The sequence below is a fragment of the Panthera onca genome, chromosome X (genome assembly GCF_046562875.1).
Source record: "Panthera onca isolate mPanOnc1 chromosome X, mPanOnc1 haplotype 2, whole genome shotgun sequence".
NCBI lineage: Eukaryota > Metazoa > Chordata > Mammalia > Carnivora > Felidae > Panthera > Panthera onca.
In genome coordinates, this window is record NC_138357.1 from 821,778 (window position 1) to 842,248 (window position 20,471).

General features: G+C 42.3%; 1 protein-coding gene across 1 annotated transcript; it reads right to left on the reverse strand.

Annotated features, from left to right (window-relative positions):
• Positions 1-78: 78 nt before the first annotated feature.
• FUNDC2 (FUN14 domain containing 2) lies at positions 79-20,388 on the reverse strand. The gene is made up of 5 exons (XM_081794393.1): positions 20,214-20,388; positions 16,290-16,440; positions 10,194-10,269; positions 5,395-5,526; positions 79-2,258 (listed from the first exon to the last, which is right to left on the reverse strand). Exons 1-5 carry the CDS (start codon positions 20,347-20,349, stop codon positions 2,181-2,183), a joined length of 573 nt encoding a protein of 190 aa, XP_081650519.1. The 5' UTR covers positions 20,350-20,388; the 3' UTR covers positions 79-2,180.
• Between the last annotated feature and the right edge of the window lie 83 nt (positions 20,389-20,471).

A 20,471-nucleotide genomic window follows, 5' to 3' on the forward strand; every position in this document is an offset into this window, starting at 1 on the left:
GGGCTGGGTGAATGACATGGCATAATCCAGGGACCCAGGCCTCAGAAGCAGAATGGGGAAAATTAAGGGACAAATAACTCAGTGTCTTCAATAAATATATTGCAGGCCAAAAACAAACAAACAAACAAACAAACAAAAAAGAACATACAGGATTAAAAGAGACTTAAACAGACCATCTGAATGCAATGTGGGTATATGTCATATGGATACTGATTCAAACAAACCAAAATGTAAAACCTTGGAGATGGGAAATTTTGAAAACTGGCCGGATAACTCATGATATTAAGGGATTACTGTTAAGTTTTTGGTATGACAGTAGGGTACTGTATTCATGATTTTTAAAAACAGTTGTTACCTTTTAGAGACACGTACTTAAATATAATGAAATGATACATCTGTATTTGTTTCAAAACGCTTGATAAAACCAGCTATAATCTGATGATCACTGCAGGTAGGTGATAAGATATATGAGGCTCATTGTACTTTCTCTACTTTTAGATATATTTGTTTTCATAATAAAGTTTTCATATACGTTTTCATAATAAAAAGTAATAACAAGTTTTTAAATTCTTATACAAAATATGCAACACAGAGCCTCATACCATTATGATTTGAGGATGCTTCATACAAATTATAAGCAAAACTTTCATGTTGCCTTAAAGTAAGGGGAAAAATGCAGGTGGATGAATTCTAAAAAGTTCCACACATCCATTGGTAGCTACAATTTACAAATTCAATACATCATTCCCAAGATTAGTAAAAAGGCAAATGTTTTAAAAGAAGGCCTTAAAAACATACATTTTGCAAACAATCAGCTGCAAGTTTAGGAATTCTAAGTTTTCTGCATTCTCAGAACTCAAAAAGTCTCCAAGAATTCTTTAGATCAGTCCCTTTTCTGGATACATTTATATGAGGTCATCGTTCATATATTCAACAAACACTGAACACCTAAGTGCTCAGTTCCATCGGTAACGGTGAAGACACAAGCCTTACCCTCCAGAAGTGGATATTCTAGATGAGGCTGCAGACATGGTAACGGGTCATTATAACAAAATGTGCTAAGATTCTAAGCATGTGAATGTGTCCGTAAACTTTTATTTTGAAGAATAATTCGAAGAGGTGGGGTCACTGACACAGCACATTATGTTGGAGGATGGCAATAATTTACTTCACACATGTCGCTGCTATTGTTCTCCACTCTGAATGCCTGGAACACCAGCTCTTTAAAACTATGGCTCAAATGTGAGATATTTCATACCAACTAGGTAGAGAAGTAGTAGAATTTCACACAGGAACTATGGCTACCCCTAAAGTTTTGACAAGAGGTAAATAATACTTAACGTTTCAAAGCTTAAAACCGTTCCTATGAGATAAAAATCCAAGAGCTTCTTCCGTCTCCCACCTAAAGTCACTTATTTCACCATGAAAAAACCCTGTGGAAATAGCCATGAGTTGCTTTATGGTGGAATACATCCCTGGATAGTATCTTAACACCCTAAAGTGATTCACTAAGTTTGTCCATTCGACGATGTATCTATTGGTTGGTTTCCCTAAAGACATTCCCTCCAAACACAATACCTTCAGCTCAGCACAAGTTCATTCCATATTCAGATTTTTCAATTATAGTGCTTATACTGTCATTTTGGTCAGGATAATTACAGCAAGCATATAAATAGCTCTCTTTCTGTAATCTAAAAGCAACTAAAAAAAAAAGAAAGTAGACACCAAGATACCAAGTCTTTCATGCTTAAAGGCAAATATATTCAGTTCCTTTCCATGCAACACATAAGGTATCTATATGCTTATTATTTCTTTCCAAAGCAAGTCTGGGACAACCTCTGAGGATCCACTCATCCTCCAAGCTGGGCCATCTTATACCATGCTCTGTTAAGTATCTTATATCGGAGGAGGGAAAGGAACATTTTTGCTGACCTACAGATTAGTCAAGTGGGGAGTGTGCTGGGAGAAGAGCTAACGTCTATGGTCTCTTCCGTTGCCATCGAGCTCACAGTAGGGCCATATCAACTTGTACCGACAGATGCCTATAGAAGCCATTCAGATATGCCGCAGCAGGGAGGAAGGCACAGAAGAAGAGAAGCAGGAGATACTTGATGTCTATGACGGAGTGTAGAGGCTGCTGGCTGGAAAACACAGGAATAATGGAAGTGAAGTTGACCTCTTTAGGATGCCATGCCAAGTAGAAAGCCTCCGAAAAATCCACCAGTCACTAGAACGTTCTTCTTCACAAATGACACTACCTAGAAACAGAACAGAGCACAAATGGGTTGTTTTGCTAAGGACCTTATTATTAGGAATCACGTGTCTTTTACCCTATGCAATCCCCACACCATGGGCTCTCTGATCAAGGCGGTAGCAGGGGTGTGAAGTGATGAAATTCAAGAGATGGTTTCAAGATGGGACTTCGAATGGATGACTAGCCATATGAGGGATTAGAAGGAGAAGCCAAAGGCAACTCCTTGGATTCGGTCTTCAGTAATGTCTGTTACAGAGCTAAGAAATCTGCCTGAGAATTCATCCAGGAAGAGGGAAGGACAGAGTTCACAGGGGAAGTTATGGGAAAAGAATAAAGCTGTATTCAATAAACTGGTGACAGTTTACGATTTAATTTTATATATATGTGTGTGTGTGTGTGTGTATGCATATATATATACATATACATATATACATATATACACATATACATATATACACACACATATATATATATACACACATATACACAATTTTTTTTTGAGAGAGAGCAGGGGAGGGGTAGACAGAGAGGAAGAGAGAGGATCCCAAGCAGGCTCCACACTGTCAGCACAGAGCCCAACATGGGGCTCGAACCCACAAACTGTGAGATCATGACCTGAGCCAAAATCAAGAGTCGCATGCTTAACTGACTAAGACACTCAGGTGCCCCTACAGTTTCCAAATTCACTTCTTCCATTCTCTCTGACATCTACTTTTCAATAGAGGCTGCTCATTCTGAAGTCTCTTCTCCAAATCTCTCTACCCACTCATCCTGTCCATCCATCAGTCCATCTGTCCATCTACCCACCCACTCCCCTCTGAGGCCTCTTCTCAATTAGATGCCACGGATTTGCATTCTCATACCTCGACGCATCAGAAGATGATTAAAATAAGGATATCTTAAGTTCACAAAGCCTCTACCTGCTGTCTACTCATCTGCAGCTCAGAACATGCACTCAGCACCCTTTGGCTCCGATGACCAATTTCCATTTGAGAGACCTTTGGTAAGTCATTCAGACTGCCTCTTTTCCCCAAGTACAGCTATCACCTTAGAAAGCATTCACTGATGGGGCGCCTTGGTGGCTCAGTTGGTTAAGCATCTGACTTTGGCTCAGATCATGATCTCATGGTTCGTGAGTTCGAGCCCCTCATCAAGCTTTCTGCTGACAGCTTGGAGCCTGGAGCCTGCTTCAGATTCTGTGTCTCCTTCTCTCTCTGCCCCTACCCGACTTGTGCTCTGTCTCTCTCTCTCTCTCTCAAATATAAATAAACATTAAAAAGAAATTAAAACTGAAAAGCACTCATTGCGACAACACATCCAATATCCCAGCCTAATCATTTCATGAACTCAAGCAAAGTGGTGAGTTCATCTCCCAACCATTTAAGCCACTCACACCCCAGCTTTCTCCTCTGGGGCTCTCTAGCACTCTTCCTCCCGCTATGTCTACGTCTCCCTATGTCAGTTCCACTTGTCCCCTGGACTTGAGGCCTTGTCTTTTGCCATCTACCATCAGGGGGAGTGAAAAAAATCATACGAATTCCTGAAGTAATTGTTTTCATTCATTATCTTTTTCTTACTTCCTACTCATTCCTCAACTCGCTACCATTTGGCCTTCAACTCCACCCACCACCCCACCAAAACTGCTGTTGCCAAAGTCACCGATGATTTTACTGCTAAACACTGAATTTCTCATCCTCATTCCCTGGCTTCCCAGGTAAGAGCATGGGCTCTGAGGGGGAAACCAGCCACTAACCCCGGGGCCTGTGACAGTTCCAGACCATGAACAGGAATACAAAAATTTGTGGAATCAATTACAAACCTTTTGGTTAGTTTATAACAAATTCCCTCTGTGAGTCAACAGTTAGTTCTAATCAAACATTAGGCTAATACCTTTGACTATATACACTTCCCACGTCTTTGAAGAAGTTTTCAACAATCATGTATTACTTTTGTAAACACCTGAACAATAAACTTTTGGGAAAATGAAAACAGTGTCAGTTTCATAACCCTGAGCTTGAGGTGGGGGGATAGGAGTGGGAAGGACCACCTGCACTCCTGGGCCCTCACAGATGCTCCTTTCCATTCTGGACAAAGGACCAGTTTCGGCCTGCCACCCACCACCACAGAGAGACTGCCATTATGCGGCTGGCGAGGGGACTTGTCCGTTCAGTACTTTCTAGTCTGCTAACTCATTTACCATTCATCTATCTGCTTTCCAACTTCTAAAAATTTGCTGACGTTTCTTGTCTTCTGGCATTCTTTTCCTGTTATCTCAGTCCTTCTGGGTTTAACCTGTTTTATTTTGTTACCATCATTTGGCAGTATTTCAAGGCCAAGGCCTGTTGCAATTTACCTCTAAATCCTCCCTCTGCACTCATTCCAACCCCTTTCTCTGTGAATCCAGAAGAGAATGGCTCCAGGCCATGCAAGGTAGAAGGCACCTTCTTGACTCCTTGATCCTATTTATTTCTTGCTCCCCACTTCAGTGCACTTATTTCCTTACACCCTTAACATACTTCTAGAGGTAATAAAGAAGAAGCGAAATACAGTCTTTTGAAAAGGAAGGACTTCTCCTGTCCAAGCGCCAGCCAGTATAACCAGACCTGGTTCTATGTGGTAGAGCAGGCTTGGCACAATACAGCCTGTAGCCCAAAACCAGCCGGCTGCCTGTTTGAAATACAGTTTCCTCGTGACACAGCCACACCCACTTGTCTGCATATCATCTGTGGGTATTTTCATGCGACGTGATGGAGCTCAGTAGTTGTGACAGAGGCCACAGGGCCTACAAGGCTGGAAATATTTATCGTCTGGCCCTTTATGAAAAAAGTTTGCCCACCTCTGGGCTGGATACTCCTGCTACTCTCTGTACGTGTAAAATATAGACATTTCAGAGAAGGGTGTGCATGGAGACAAAGTATGACTTAAAGCCATCTATATCCCGTTTGCCGCACTGCCCCAATTCCTACAAGAACTAATTCAAGGCATGACCCAGCCACGTATGTACACCTATCACTTTGTGTTCTCAGTCACTGATAAAGGCCACCAACACATTACCTGGCTGTGAAACAAGGCCTCTGAGGTGAAGGTACTCCATCTAAGGCTGACACTTTTCACACTGCAGGCAAACAAAACAGTCTCACCTCCTCTGCTTTGCTTTTGACCTCGCTGGGTATCTGGCTGCTCTTACGGATCTTCAGTTGTTCCTTGGCTTTCTTCATGTCCTTCTCTACTCGCTGCCAGTCAATCTTGATGTACCCAGTATGGTTTGCAAGCTAGAGTTTCAATAATGAGAGCAAGAAATAAGAAAGACAGGCTTGTTATTTCTGTTCATTAGGGTTAATCACTGAAGCACATTATCAAAAACCTATCTGATTTTCCATTTCTGGAGACATCTGCTATCCCGTTCATTGCATGACAATGACATTCACTCCACATCTCAGTGTCCACCCTATGTGCAAGACCCCATGCCTGATGCCAGATCAATAGACTGGCTTTCGGTGACCGCTGGCAACTGTTGTACTTTATTTGTACTCTTACCCCTCACTAAGAACTTTTAAGTTAGTTTAAAATGGTAAGATGAAAATCAGAATTGAAACCCAAACTCAAGATTTCAGGTGAAGACACCTTACTGACCTTCGAGCCAACATAAGCACGAGTTTTCTGACAATGTAGTCATCGCTGTTGCTCAGAAAGAAATCCTCCAGGACATGGCTGCACAGAGATTTCTTACGAGCAACTTCATATACTGGGCACTGAGAAAAATACAACCAAATATACATATAGAATAAGCCTACTTCACTTTATAAAGACGGCAGACACAAACACTAAAACTCAAAAAAAACAATTTCAATGAGAATGTGTGAATAGGATAAAAATGATTCAAGTAGGAGCATCTGGGAGGCTCAGTCAGTTGAGGGTCCTACTCTTGATTTCAGCTCAGGTCATGATCTCACACTTCATGAGATCGAGCCCCACACAGGGCTCCTCACTGACAGTGCAGAGCCTGCTTGGGATTCTCTCTCTCTGCCCCTCTCCCACTTGTGCTCTCTCTGAAAATAAATAAAGTTAAAAAAAATGATTCAAGTATGTTGTTTTCTGATGGATTAATGTTGTCCCAGGAATGAAGAGACTGATTATACCCCACCAATGAATCTTCCACTGATACCGCTTCTCTCCACCGAAGTTTGGATTTCTCAAAGTATCTCAAATTGAAACTCTCCTCTCTGTAGTCTCCTACAGAGCATTGTGGCTCTTCCTCTAGTCTCTGTTTTATTTCACAGCACCACCAACCAGTCACCCACCCAAACCAGGGCTGGAAAAAGTATTTGCAGTCCATATAATATACAAAACATTAGTATTCATAAAAACTGAAATTCTTCTCCAGATCAGAAAGGAGGCAAATTGTTGCTATTTGTGGACATCTCTGTCTACATAATCTCAAAGAATCCAACACAAAAAATAAACTGGAGTGCTGGGTGGCTCAGTCAGTTAAGTGTCCAACTTTGGCTCAGGTCATGATCTCCTGGTCTGTGGGTTCAAGCCCCACATCGGGCTCCGTGCTGACAGCTCAGAGCCTGGAGCCCGCTTCAGACTCTGTGTCTCCCTCTCTCTCTGCCCCTCCCCTACTGGCACTCTGTCTGTCTGTCTCTCTCTCAAAAATAAATAAACATTAAAAGAAATTCAGGGGCACCTGGGTGGCTCAGTCAGTTAAGCATCTAACTCCAGCTCGTCATGATCTCACAGTTCGTGGGTTCGGGCCCTGCGTCAGGCCCCACACCGGCAGTGTGGGGCCTGCCTGTGATCCTCTCTCTCCTCTGTCTGCCCCCACCTCTCAAAATAAATAAATAAACTTAAAAAAAAGAGCTTGCTCCCTATGATGAGAACTGGTTCTACACACGAGCTGCTTCCACAGCATGACAGCTGTACCTCCAGGCTGACGCTGGCATCAGCTCCATGACCAAGATCTACAGGGGACATCAGAGAAGTGGGGTCATGCCCAGCCACTTCAACAGAGGCTCAAAGAGTGTGGCCTGCAGGGTCCTCCAAGCCCTAGAGGGGCATAAAATGGTGGAAAGGGACCAAGATGGGGGCTGCAAACTGACACCTCAGGGACAGAGAGATGTGGACAGAATGCAAGACAGGTGGCAGCTGCCAACAAGAAGCATTAAAATATATGCTGTGTTAATAAACTGCCTCATTTGGGGAAAAAGGGGAGTTTAAGCAAGGCTGCAGAATACAAGAGCAACACACAAAATCAATCGTATTCTTTTTGCTAGCAAGTGAAACAGCTGGAAATGGGAATAAAATTCATGATTTATAATAGCTGTAAAAGAAATACTAGATAGAAATTGAAACAAAAATCAAATAGGATCTGCATGCTGAAAACCACAAAATGCTGAAGAATTTAAAGATGAACAAATAAATGGTGAGACAGGCCATGCACATGGAATTGAAAACTTGATGAAGAAATGATGTCTGATTCTTTCCAAGTTGAGCTACAGAGTTATTGCGATCCCAACCCCAGCAGGGGTTTTACAGATACACAAACAAGCTGCTTCTAAAATGTACATGGAAGGCACCTGGGTGGCTCAGTCGGTTGAGTGTATGACTCTTGATCTCGGCTCAGGTCAAGATCTCAGGGTAGTGGGATCAAGTCCCGTGTCAGGTTCTACACTCAGCATGGATGTGGATTCTCTATCTCTCTCTCCCTCTACCCCCTCCCCTGCTCACATGCTGTCTAAAATTAAAAAAAATAAAAATAAAAGGTCTACGGAAAGGCAAAGGGATTAGAACAGCTAAAATGATTCTGAAAAAGAAGAGAATTGGAGGAATCTCACTACCTGATTTTAGGATTTACAACCCTTTAATATCCCTTTAATGGGACAAAATAAAAAGTACAGAAATGGACAACACAATTTAAAAATGGGCAAAAGACGTGAATAGACACTTTGTCAAAAAGGAGATGTGGACAGCAAATAAGCACAGGAAAAGATGTCCCACGTTATTAGTTGTGCCATTCTAAGTCCAACTGGAAAGCTTGGGGGCTGAGGGTGAGCGGCCAAGGAAAGCCACAAGTGCAACTAAAGCCCTAAGGTGTCTAGGAAGGAAATCAAGGCAGAGGTGTACGGGATGTATGGATGAAAAATTTTAAATTCTATGCAAAGACATTAAAGACCTAAATAAATGGAAAGTACATATTCACACGTGACTCATTATCATAAAAGATCTTAATTTTTCCCAAATTTATCTATATCGTTCTCATGCAATTCCAGTAAAAATTTCAACAGAATTTTTGAAAATAATTGACAAGCCTGTTCTAAAATTTAGATGGACAAGCAAAAATTATGAAAGCAGCCACGATGCTCCTGAATGATATGGGGAGGAGCCTGTATTACCAACTATCAAGTAGAAAGTTGACCGGACAACTCGAATCAGATCCACACGTCTGGATTAACATATGACAGATGCCACACTACAAATACTGAGGGAAGACTCACTACATGCCGCTAGCACAATGACGAGTACGAAGGAAAGGAACCTGGATCCCTGTGTGAAACGTCAGGCCTAGCGCCACCCACATCCCTCCGGTGACCGGTAGCGTGAGTGCACAGCATGGACTCTCCAGGTCTCACCTCCTTCAGCAAGGAAGCGTTTCTAGTAGCAATTGCTTCTGTCAGTCACTGCCCCTCCAAAAAACAGAGGGTACGCTCAGATTGAGACATTCTGTCACGTATATCAATACTGAACCGTTCTGTTGTACGCCTGAAACTCACATTGTATGTCAATTATACTTCAAGTGAAGAAAGCTTTAGGTGAAAGAAAAAAGATATTTGAAAGCAACATTAAGGTATTTACAGAGTCTGGGGCAGGGTTGGGGGAGCACAGGGAGAGAGCTGTCACTGCACTTCTGCCCCACGGGGCAGGAGGAAGGAGAGAGGGGGAGATATGAGGGGGCCCACGACTTGCAGCAAGCCTGACCTCCTTGAGAGAGGAAGCGAGGCCCGGCCCTGCCGCAGCCACCTCCCCCGTGTAACTACGTGGGACCTCCGGCCACAAGCACACACCCTCCCCTCCCCGAACTTCTGACCCATGGAAACTGTGAGAGAGAAATACTACACCCAACTGAGCCGGGCCCCGGCCTCTACCCTGGCCCGCCAGGCACCAGCCCCCTCCTCCTGCACGGTCCTTCTTCCCCTGACCCATCTGGGAGACTCACTGCACCTGCGGTTCGAAGGCAGCACTGACCTTGCTGAAGTGAGGGCTGTCAACCATGGAAGGAGGCAAAGGGCTAGGAATTTGGAGACTGTGGCACAATCCAACAAGTTCTGTCTCCTACAGAGCAGTGCTTCTCCACGAGTGTACAAGTACTCAGATGGGCAACTGCATCTACCTCCTATGGAATCGAGGGGCGGTGGCGGGGGAACGAGGTCTCAAGCACCAGCGGTCTTTAAACGTCCTCAGGTGATTCCAATGTGGAGTCAGGTGTGCAAAGCAATGCCAAATGCTGCCTCAGAGAATCAATACCCAGGAGTTCTGAAATCAACTCCGGGCCAAACACACAAGACTGAATATCATTTAGCCCTCGTCTCCTTGGCTGCTCTGGGATCAATGTGCCCTGGGCAAAATAATAGTATCACAAGGTACTTGCATCACACTTCGTATTTTTGAAATCATGTTTCATATTTCAACTGGTCTTGAAAACCCTATGAGGGAACTATGATAAGGAATATTCCCCGTGTTATAAATTATGAAATAAAATGTGACTAGTAGTTGATGAAAGTGGACTCAAATGCTCACTAGAATTTCAGATAGTACGCTGAAAACAAGGGCAAAGGCTGTTCTAGTGTAATACAGCCAGGACTCAAGTACGGCTCCTCACATCACATTCCCCATGGGCAAGGAGGACTTCCAAACACCCCGGAACACGTCACATACAGACCTGAAGGAGAAAAAATCCACCTCCCACAGCTGTTGCAGCCAACTTTCCAACCTTCTGGAATATGAAACCCGTGCACCTACAAAAACCAAACCAACATCAGACAAGTCGACAAGCTGTCAAATACACAGAAACATGTACTTCTAACAATGTTCAGATCGTAATTACCTTGGGATGATCCAGCTCCTTCCCACTCTTATACAACATAAGAAAGGAAAAAAGGCTCTGCACTCAGAAAGACCCTGATTCAAATTTTACCTCTACCACTTACTAATTTTGAGCAAATCCCTTAAAGCTTTTAGGTTGCAGGGTGCCTGAGTGGCTCAGTCGGTTGGGCAACTGACTTCAGCTCAGGTCATGATCTCACAGTTCATGGGTTTGAGCCCCGAGTCGGGCTCTGTGCTGACAGCTCGGAACCTGGAGCCTTCTTCGGATTCTGTGTCTCCCTTGCTCTCTGCCCCTCCCCCGCTCGTGATCTGTCTCTCTCTCTCTCTCTCTCTCTCTCTCTCTCAAAAATAAACTTAAAAAAAAATTAAAAAAACTTTTAGGGGTGCCTGGGTGGCTCAGTCGGTTGAGTGTCCGACTTCGGCTCAGGTCATGATCTTGCAGTTCGTGAGTTCCAATTGTGTTTCTATATATAAGCAACGAACAATCCAAAATTGATATTTTAAAATACCATTTACAATAGCATCAGAAAGAAGATGTGCAAGACCTACAAAGCATTGCTGGGAGAAATTAAAAGAAACCCAAACCAATCTATAAACCATGTTTATGGATCAATGCAATGCCAGTCAAAATCATATCAGGCTTTTTGTAGAAATTGGCAGCAAGCTTATTCTAAACTTCATATGAAAATGCTGCACTGGGTGTTATATGGAAACCAATTTGACAATAAATTTCATATATTAAAAAAAAAAAAAAAGAAAATGCTGTGTACCCAGAACAGTCAAATCAACTTAGAAAAACAACGTAAGATTTATGCTACCTGATTTCATGACTTATTATAAAGTTATCGTGATCAAAACAGTGTGATGCTAGCACAAAGATAGACAAATCAACTTAACAAAGAGTTTAGAAACAGGGGTGCCTGGCTGGGTCAGTGGGAAGAGCACGTGACTCTTGATCTCAGGGTCATGAGTTCAAACCCCACAGTGGGGGTAGAGATTACGTAAAAATAAAATCTAAAAAATAAAGTTCAGAAACAGACATATAGTTAATTGATTTTTGACACGAGTGCAAAAGCAATTCAGTGTAGAGAAGTATAGTCTATTCATCAAACCATGTGGACGCAATTACATATCATATGCAAATAAATAACTTAGATTCCTACCTTGCAACATAAACAAAAAGCAAATCGAAATGGATCAATGGATCATGGTCCTAACCGAAAAATCTAAACCTATATATCATCTAGAAGAGAACATGGAAGAAAATCATGGTGATCCTGGGTCAGGAAAATATTCTCACACATGACACCAAAAGCTACAGGCATAAAAGAAAGAGCCAATAACTTACATTTCAAGGTTCAGAACTTCTGTTCTTTACTGTTAAGATAATAAACCGCTATAGAGTAGAAGAATTTATTTGCAAACCACATATCTGATATAAAACTTGTACCTGGAGCGAAGAACTCTCATAACTCCATTATGAGAAAATCAACATCCCAATAAAAATATGGAGAAAAGAAAACAGATACCTCATCAAAGATATATGGATGGCAAAAATAAACCCATGAACAGATGCTGACATCATTAATCGTTAGGGAAATGCAAATTAAAGCCACAATGAGACACCACTTTCCACCCACTAGGATGGCTGTGATCAAAACGACATACTGCCAAAGTGTTAGGGCTGGTAGAGGTATAAGATAGTACAGGCACTTTAGAAAAGCATATGGCAAGTTCTTAAGAAATTAAAGCATTCCACCTATAATCCCCAGCCATATTATTCACAGGTATTGACCCAAAAGAAATGAAAGCATACATTCACAGAGACTTGTACACAAATGTTCATAGCAGTTTTACCCCCAAAGTGGAAACAAACCTGTATCTATCAAAGGTAAATGGATAGACAAAATGGTTCATCCACACAGCGGATTACTACTCAGCAATAAAAAGGAATGAACTGATTTAAAAAAAAAAAAAAAAAAAACAGCACAGATGAACCTCCAGGTTAACATGCTAAGCACAAGAAAGCAGCCAAACAAGAACACATACTGTATAATTCCATTTATCTATAATTCTAGAAGATGCAAAGTAATCTGTAGTGATAAAAAGCAGATCAGTGGTTGGTAGAGGCATAAAAGGGATTATGAAGAGGTATGAAGAAACTTTTAGACTGATAGATGTGCTCATTACCTTGATTGTGGTGATGATTTATAGGTGTGTATATGTCAAAATTTATCAAATTGTATACTCTAAACAACCGTATCTTATGATATGCCAATTTATTAAACTGTTAAAAAAAACAATAAAGAACAGCCAAGAAAGTCCTAAAAACCAAGATGGCAGTTGCGGTTCCACACACACACACACACACACACACACACACACATGCAGGTCTGACACATGGCAGAGCACTGGGGGAAGGACAGCATATCCAATAAAGTGAGTTGGGACAAGTGGGTATTGTACGTGGAAAAAAAGAAAGAAATGTCGACCAACACTAAACACCAACAACGATTCCGGGTGGATTTATAAATGTAAATGTGAAAGGTAAAACAATAAAGTTCTAGTGTGTGGGGTAGGCAAAAAAAATTACTTCAACAGAACATAAAAATTACCAACTGTTAAGGTAAAGATCGATAAAATTGACATTGAAAATACTACACGTTCATCAAAAGACACCAAAAGGCAAATGAAAAGACAATCACAGAATGCAGAATGTGCAAAAATACCTGCAAAATGTACAACCAATAAAGAACTCGTATTCAGAATAAAGAATGCTTACAACTCTCAATAAGAAAAAGAATGACAACTTAAGAGAAAAATTACAAAAGATTACCATACAGAGAAAGACAGATACCATATGGTTTCACTCTTATGTGGATCCTGAGAAACATAACAGAAACCCATGGGGGAGGGGAAGGAAGAAAAAAAAAAAAAAAAAAAAAAAAAAAGAGGTTAGAGTGGGAGAGAGCCAAAGCATTAGAGACTGTTAAAAACTGAGAACAAACTGAGGGTTGATGGGGGGTGGGAGGGAGGGCAGGGTGGGTGATGGGTATTGAGGAGGGCACCTTTTGGGATGAGCACTGGGTGTTGTATGGAAACCAATTTGACAGTAAATTTCATATATTAAAAAATAAATAAATAAATAAATAAAATAAAATAAAAAAAAAAAATTACAAAAGATTAAAAATGAGACTTCATCAAAGACGAGGTCCAGAAGGGTCATGGAACACATGTAAAAGTTGTTCAATTCCACCAGTACTCAGGGAAATGCAACGAAACCCATGTGAGATGCCACGATCAGACCACCAAAACTTTCAGTCTGGCAGTACCAAGTGCTTACAAGAATGTACAGCATCAGGAACATCAACCCTTGCTGTGGAGAGGCAAACAGAATCACTTTTGGAAAGTGGTTTTTCAAATCAAGTATCAGTTTGACATTACCCAGCAAAGCTGAAGACACTTAAACCTCACGACCCAGCAATTCAACTCCTGGGTCTAGACCCTACAAAAAAGTGCATATGTATGGACCAGGAAATTTATATGGAGTGTTCATATCAGCAGTGTTTAAATTAGCCAAAAATTGAACCAACCCAAGTGTCAGTCATCACCTGGATAAGAACACTGTGGTATACTCATCTGATGGAATTCTAAACACCAATGAAAACAAAGGAACTACAACTGCACGCATGGTCGTGTATACAAAAGAAGTTGAGAAAAAAGGGAAGACTCAAAAGAATACACGAGTGCGTCTATTTCAAGTTCAAAAGCAGATCAACGACAGTATAATATTTCCTGACTGAACTGCTGTTAAAAGTAAAAAGAGGGGCGCCTGGGTGGCGCAGTCGGTTAAGCGTCCGACTTCAGCCAGTTCACGATCTCGCGGTCCGTGAGTTCGAGCCCCGCGTCAGGCTCTGGGCTGATGGCTCGGAGCCTGGAGCCTGTTTCCGATTCTGTGTCTCCCTCTCTCTCTGCCCCTCCCCCGTTCATGCTCTGTCTCTCTCTGTCCCAAAAATAAATAAAAAACGTTGAAAAAAAAAAAAAAAAAAAAAAAAAAAAAAAGTAAAAAGAAAAGCAAGGAGCTCAGGACAGCGTTCATCTCTAGAGTTTTTGGGGTGCCAGCCACATGTTTTCAACCTGAGTGTCTGTTAAACAGGTGCTCACTCCATACGTATTCATTAATATCATATGCACTGTTCTATAGATTATGTTGTACAATAGGAGTTTTAAATGTAGAATGGAGAGATGAAATTGATGCATTATGTCTTTCTGACTAAATCTATTAAACCTGTTGAGTTTACTACAAATAAATCCATAGGCTGTGTCACATTAAGAACGTTATCATCTGACACAGCTAAGAAACAAGCAGCTAGCTCCCTAGTATACCACTTTCTGGCTCTGAGACCCTGGACCTTCTAAGCCTCAGTTCCTATAAAATGAGAATGATTACAGTACCAATTTCAGAGATGTTGTGAGAAGGAAATGAGCTATCTATATACATACTTTACATATTTGTGTATTTTTGCATTCTCCACTTCTCAGTGTGGAGAAAAGGGAACCCTTGTGTACTCTTGCTGGGACTGTAAATTGGTACAGCCATTGTGGAAAACAATATGGACGTGCCTCAAAAAACTAAAAATAGAACTGCCATATGATCCAGCAATTCCACTTCTGGGAATACATCTAAAGGAAATTAAAACATGAACTCAAAAAGATATTTGCACCCCCATGTTCACTGCATCACTGTTCACAACAGCCAAGACATGGAAACAACCTACGTGTTGATCAATGGGTGAAAAAACATGAGATATGATCTATCTATCTATAGAGAGATATTTTCTCACACACACACACACACACACACACACACACACACACAATGGACTATTATTCAGCCATAAGGGGAGGGGAATCCTATCAATTGTGACAACATGGATTCACCTTGAGGACATGATGCTGAGTGAGGTAAGTCAGACAAATAAAGACAAATACTGCAAGATCTCACTTATATGTGAGATCTTATGTGTGCAATCCCTTATTTAAAAAACTTTTTCAAATTTAATGTTTATTTTTAAGAGTGAGAGACAGAGCTCAAGCAGGGGAGGGGCAGAGAGAGAGGGAGACACAGAATCCGAAGCAGGCTCTAGGCTCCAAGCTGTCAGCACAGAACCCAATGCGGGGCTCAAAGTCATGAACCGCAAGATCATGACCTGCGTCGAAGTCGGATGCTTAACCAACTGAGCCACCCAGGCACCCCATGTGCAATCTCTTATGTGTACAGTCTAAAATAAACACAAAACTCATAGAAAAAGACATCAGATTTGTGGTTACAGGGGGCTGGGGGAGGGGGAACTAGATGAAGGTGGTCCAAAGGTACAAACTTGGAGTTATAAATACGTATTAGGGACGTAACGTACAATGTAATGTCTGCAGCTAACACTGTTGTATAAGAAAATGGTTATGAGAGTAGATCCTGAGAGTTCTCATCACAAGGAGAAAGTATTTTCTTCTCTTTTTACTGTATGTATATGAGATGATGAATGTTCATTGAACCTACTGTGGTAACCGTTTCACAATATATGTAAATGAAACCATCATGCTATATACCTTAAACTTACCCAGTGATGCATATTTATTTCTCGATAAAACTGGAAAAAAATGAGGATAGATAATACCAGTACCAATTTCAAGAGTTGTGAAAAGGAAATGAAATATATAAATACTCAAAATACTGCCTGGAATGTGATAAATACTCACGTGTATAACCACAACCATTAAGTAGCACTTTAACAAGATGTTTAGATGAATGCTACACATTAAGTGATCAATTTCACAAAAGTCCATGTGTTTTCACTGGTTAAGGAGGTGGTTCCCACGAGTGCAATACCAAATCATGCAAAAAAAGATACTGGACATCTTTCATATCACTTACCATCCAGTGACACCTCCAATTACCAGCTGGGTCGCCACGCTGTATTTTTCAGCTGAGGGCCCAGATTCCTGCCCAAACAGCTTGCGCCACCATGGCTGCTTTTTAGCAAATTCTGCAAGGTCCAGTGACTCAAAATTTCTCTCAAAGTTTCCTACAAGAATTAAGATACGGAATAAGAAAATACTTACTTTTACAATAAATCACAATTCTTAACTCGATTGAGATTTTTAAGAAACAGGTATTGTAATAAGAACCTCTAAATATTATTATATTTTAAATAGTAAATTAACTCTGAAATCGTGGATAGCAATTTTTAAAAATCAGAATAAAATCAACAAATAATAGCTGCCTTAGAGAAAAAAATAACTAGACAATTTAGAATTAGTGCTCTAATTTTTCCTCTCGATTTTTTTTTTCCTCTCGAATTTAAAAACAAGCAAAGGACCTACAAAAGCCTGCTAGTAATAATTAGTATCTTAAATGAATTTTTCACTTAAATTTTTCATTTGCCTCTCCTTTTAATGTTTGTTTATTTTTGAGACAGAGAGAGTGCAATTGGGGGAGGGGCAGACAGAGAAGGAGACACAGAATCCAAAGAAAGCTCCAGGCTCTGAGCTGTCAGCACAGAGCCTAATGTAGCGCTGGAACTCATGAGCCGTGAGATCATACCCTGAGCAGAAGTCAGACACTTAACTGACTGAGCCGCCCAGGCGCCCTTGCCTCTCCTTTTTGAAGAGTCACTCAGTACTATTCAGTAGCCCACAAATTCACAAATTCTTACTACTATATGAATCTCCATTGATAATAAGGATAAATGGTAATGTTTTATTGAACTCTTACTAGACAATGCTTACCAGGAAATGTGCTAAGCAACAAATACATATTTCTAATTAAATTCACAGAACATAGTCGGTACAAAAAAAAGGTACTATTTATTAACTCCACTTTCTAATCAAGAAATGGAAGCTCAGGGGCGCCTGGGGGGCTCAGTCGGTTAAGCATCCGACTCTTGGTTTCGGCTCAGGTCATGATCTCACCGTTTCTGAGCTAGAGCCCCGCATCGGGCTCTGTGCTGACAGTGCGGAGACTGCTTGGGATTCTCTCTCTCCCTCTCTCTGCCCCTCCCCTGCTTGTGCACTCTCTGAAAATACATAAATAAACATTAAAAAAAAAGAAATGGAGGCTCAGAGGTTAAGTGATTCGCCCAAGAAAGGAAAAAGAGTTAACAAAATGTCTAATCCCTTTCTCTGTGAGAAGATAACGCAGGGATAAATTTAATGAAATACGCACAAGACCTCTGCACTATAAAGAACAAAGCACTGCAGGGAAACAGTGAAAATGACTGAAATTAATGGAGATATGTACTATGATTTGCAAGGCAATATTATTAAAATGTTCATTCTCTCCATATTGATGTATAGACTCAACACCATCCCAGTCAAAAGGTAGGTTTTTATCTAGAAATTGACAGGCTGGTTCCAAAATGTATTTGGAGGTGCAAAAGACTTCCTTGAGTAGTGTTCCAGCTACTATGGCAAATTATGCCAAACCTTCATGGAGCTAAAGAATCATTTATTATGCTCTTAAACTCTGTGGATCAGGATTCTGATAGGATATAGCGTTACAGTTTACCCCTGTTACACAATGTGTGAGGATTCCGCTGGAAGGCTTACAGGCAGAAGGTCTGGAATCATCTCCCACACTGACATATACAGGCTACTTCTCTATGTAGGTTAATTTGGGCTTCCTTACAGCATGGTGCCGAGGCTCAAGGGTGGATGGCCCAAGGCAAGTAGTGAGAGACCAATGGAGTGAAGGAGCTTGAGGGCCAAGCAGAAGCTATGAAAACCATTTAAGACCTAGCCCCAGAAGCCTAGCCTCAGAAGCCATGCAGCGTTACTTCTACCACATTCTGTAGAAGTGGTCACAAACCCTTATGCAGATTCAAGAGGGAATACATAGATCCCATCACTGAGTGGGAGGAGTATCAAAGTCACACCGAGAAAAGAGCAGCTGGAATGGGAGATATCGTTGCAGTTGTTTAGGAAAATCTAATGTGCCGCAAGTGGTCAAAACAATTTTGGGGGGGGGGGGGAAAAGAACAAAGTTAAAGGAATTTCAAGACTTCTCATAAAGCTACAGAATACTATAGCTGCCTAATGTCAAGACTTACACAGCTACCATATTTGACGGTGTACCACCAACCGAAGGATACACAAATATTATCAATGGAAGAGAATACAGAGTCCACAAGTAGATCTACACACACGGTCATCTGATTTTCAGTAACGTGGAACCAAGGTAATTTAATGGAGAAAGAGTCTTCTTAACAAATTGTGTTAGAACTACTAGTCATCTGTACTGAAAAAAAATGCAATCCCTACCTTACATCAGACACGAAATATACTTCAAGATGGATCACAGACCCCAATTTAACAGAACCAAAATATGGACACGTGAGGAACTGGGTCTTCTAATGGCTTCACAAGTAGTTACATGAAAATTATTTTTCTTTTTTTTAATGTTTATTTTTGAGAGAGAGAGAGAGATGGAGCATGAGCAGGGGAGGGGCAGAGAAAGAGGGAGACACAGAATCAGAAGCAGGCTCCAGGCTCCCAGCTGTCAGCACAGACTCTGATGCAGGGCTGGAACCCATGAACAATGAGATCATGACCTGAGCTGAAGTCGGATACCGGTCGGACGCCACCGGAGCCACCAGGCGCCATGAAAAATTATTTTTCTAATGTAACCTTAAGCACCAGCACAACACAACAGTAAGACATTACTGCTGTGTTGATGAAGAAATTCTCTCCCTGGGTTAAAGAATATCAGTGAAAACAAGAATAGGTTTTGAGTTTTGTTTTAATGTAACTTTACCAAAGCCCATCAGCTCTACAGGGGGCTCCAGTCAAAAGGGGTCCCTGAACCTGTATTTTTTAAGTGAATGAGAGCAGTCTACTCCGCAGGAAAATAATTAAATTGTGCATTCGAACCCCTTAGTCACTTAGATTTGGTGGGATGCTGGTCAATGTTTACCAACCGGCTGGGAGTGATCTGCTGCGTACATCCATTTCCACTATGTAGTCACCCCCGGTGGGTGTGACATCACGACCCTAAGGGCTGGAAAGAGACGCACAGCAGCACACCATGCTGTTGTTTCCACCACATAGACACAATACATGTGAATAACCTCGGGAGCACACACAACAGCGAAACACAGCAAATAATTAAGAAGTGATGAATTCTGAATATCCTCACTGCCTTTGTTTTTAACATAATTTACGTAATTGGGGGGTTTACATAATTGGGTTTTCGATGATAGCTCTGTTTAGCAATAGGATATTGAGAGCCAGTAATGAACTAAATATAACCTGAAGCAGGATAATTAGTCGGGGAAGAAGCATGACTTAAAAGTCATGCTCCCGTGTGTATTACAGGGAATCTTCCTGACTACGCGGACTAAATAAGAAACGATTTCAAAGTACAATCCGATGTGTACTACTCTTTGGAAGACATTAAAAGCGCAAGAGGAGGCTCCCTGCGCACAGAAAGAAGCTTCCCAGGTGTTGGGGACGAACGTGCAAAGAGACAAAGAAGCCGCCTCCGTCTGAAAGCGCCAGAGTGCTTCCGAGAACAAGGACAGAATGTCTCCCGGCTTAGGCTGTTCGGGGCGGCGCCGGAAGGCTGAGCGAGCCCAACCGGAGACAACGCCTCGGGGCGGTTCGGTCCCAGCCCGGCGCCTGACCTTGGCCGGACCCTGGGAGCGGCCGGGCCAGCGACGAGCCCCGGGCGCCCTCCCCGGCCGCGAGCGGCCCGGACTCCCGGGGGAGCTCTGCCGAGACCCGCCGGCGCGCGGCCCTCCCCCTTCCGGGACCCAGAGAGGCGGCTCCGCGCGGCGTCGGCGGTGCGCGCGCCCGCCTTTACCTTGACTGGAAGCGGCCATTTCGACGAGCTCGTCTCGCGATGACAGCCGCAGGGGTTTGGCGCGATAGGACACGGAGTGGCGCGCCGCCGTCGCCGCCGCGAGCGGGCTTCCGGCACGTGGGCCAGATGTTTCCATTCCCACGGCGGCAGCGGAAGAGGCTGAGCGGCGCGCCCGGAGGTGGCGCCCCGCCCGCGCGCCAGGCTGCGTCACAAGGCTCCGCGGCCCCGCCCGGCAGGAGCGCCGAGCCGCGCGTGCGC

Bases quoted from the DNA above. Each gene is read 5' to 3' on its own strand.
- FUNDC2 (XM_081794393.1), bottom strand. From the start codon at position 20,349: ATGGAAACATCTGGCCCACGTGCCGGAAGCCCGCTCGCGGCGGCGACG. The intron at 10,270-16,289 runs GTAAGTGATATG...TGGTTTTTGTAG, and splicing joins ATTGGAGGTGTCACTGGATG to GTGCACGGGTTTCATATTCC. The intron at 5,527-10,193 runs GTCTGTATGTGA...TTGAAACTCTAG, and splicing joins GTGGATTTTTTCTCCTTCAG to CTTGCAAACCATACTGGGTA.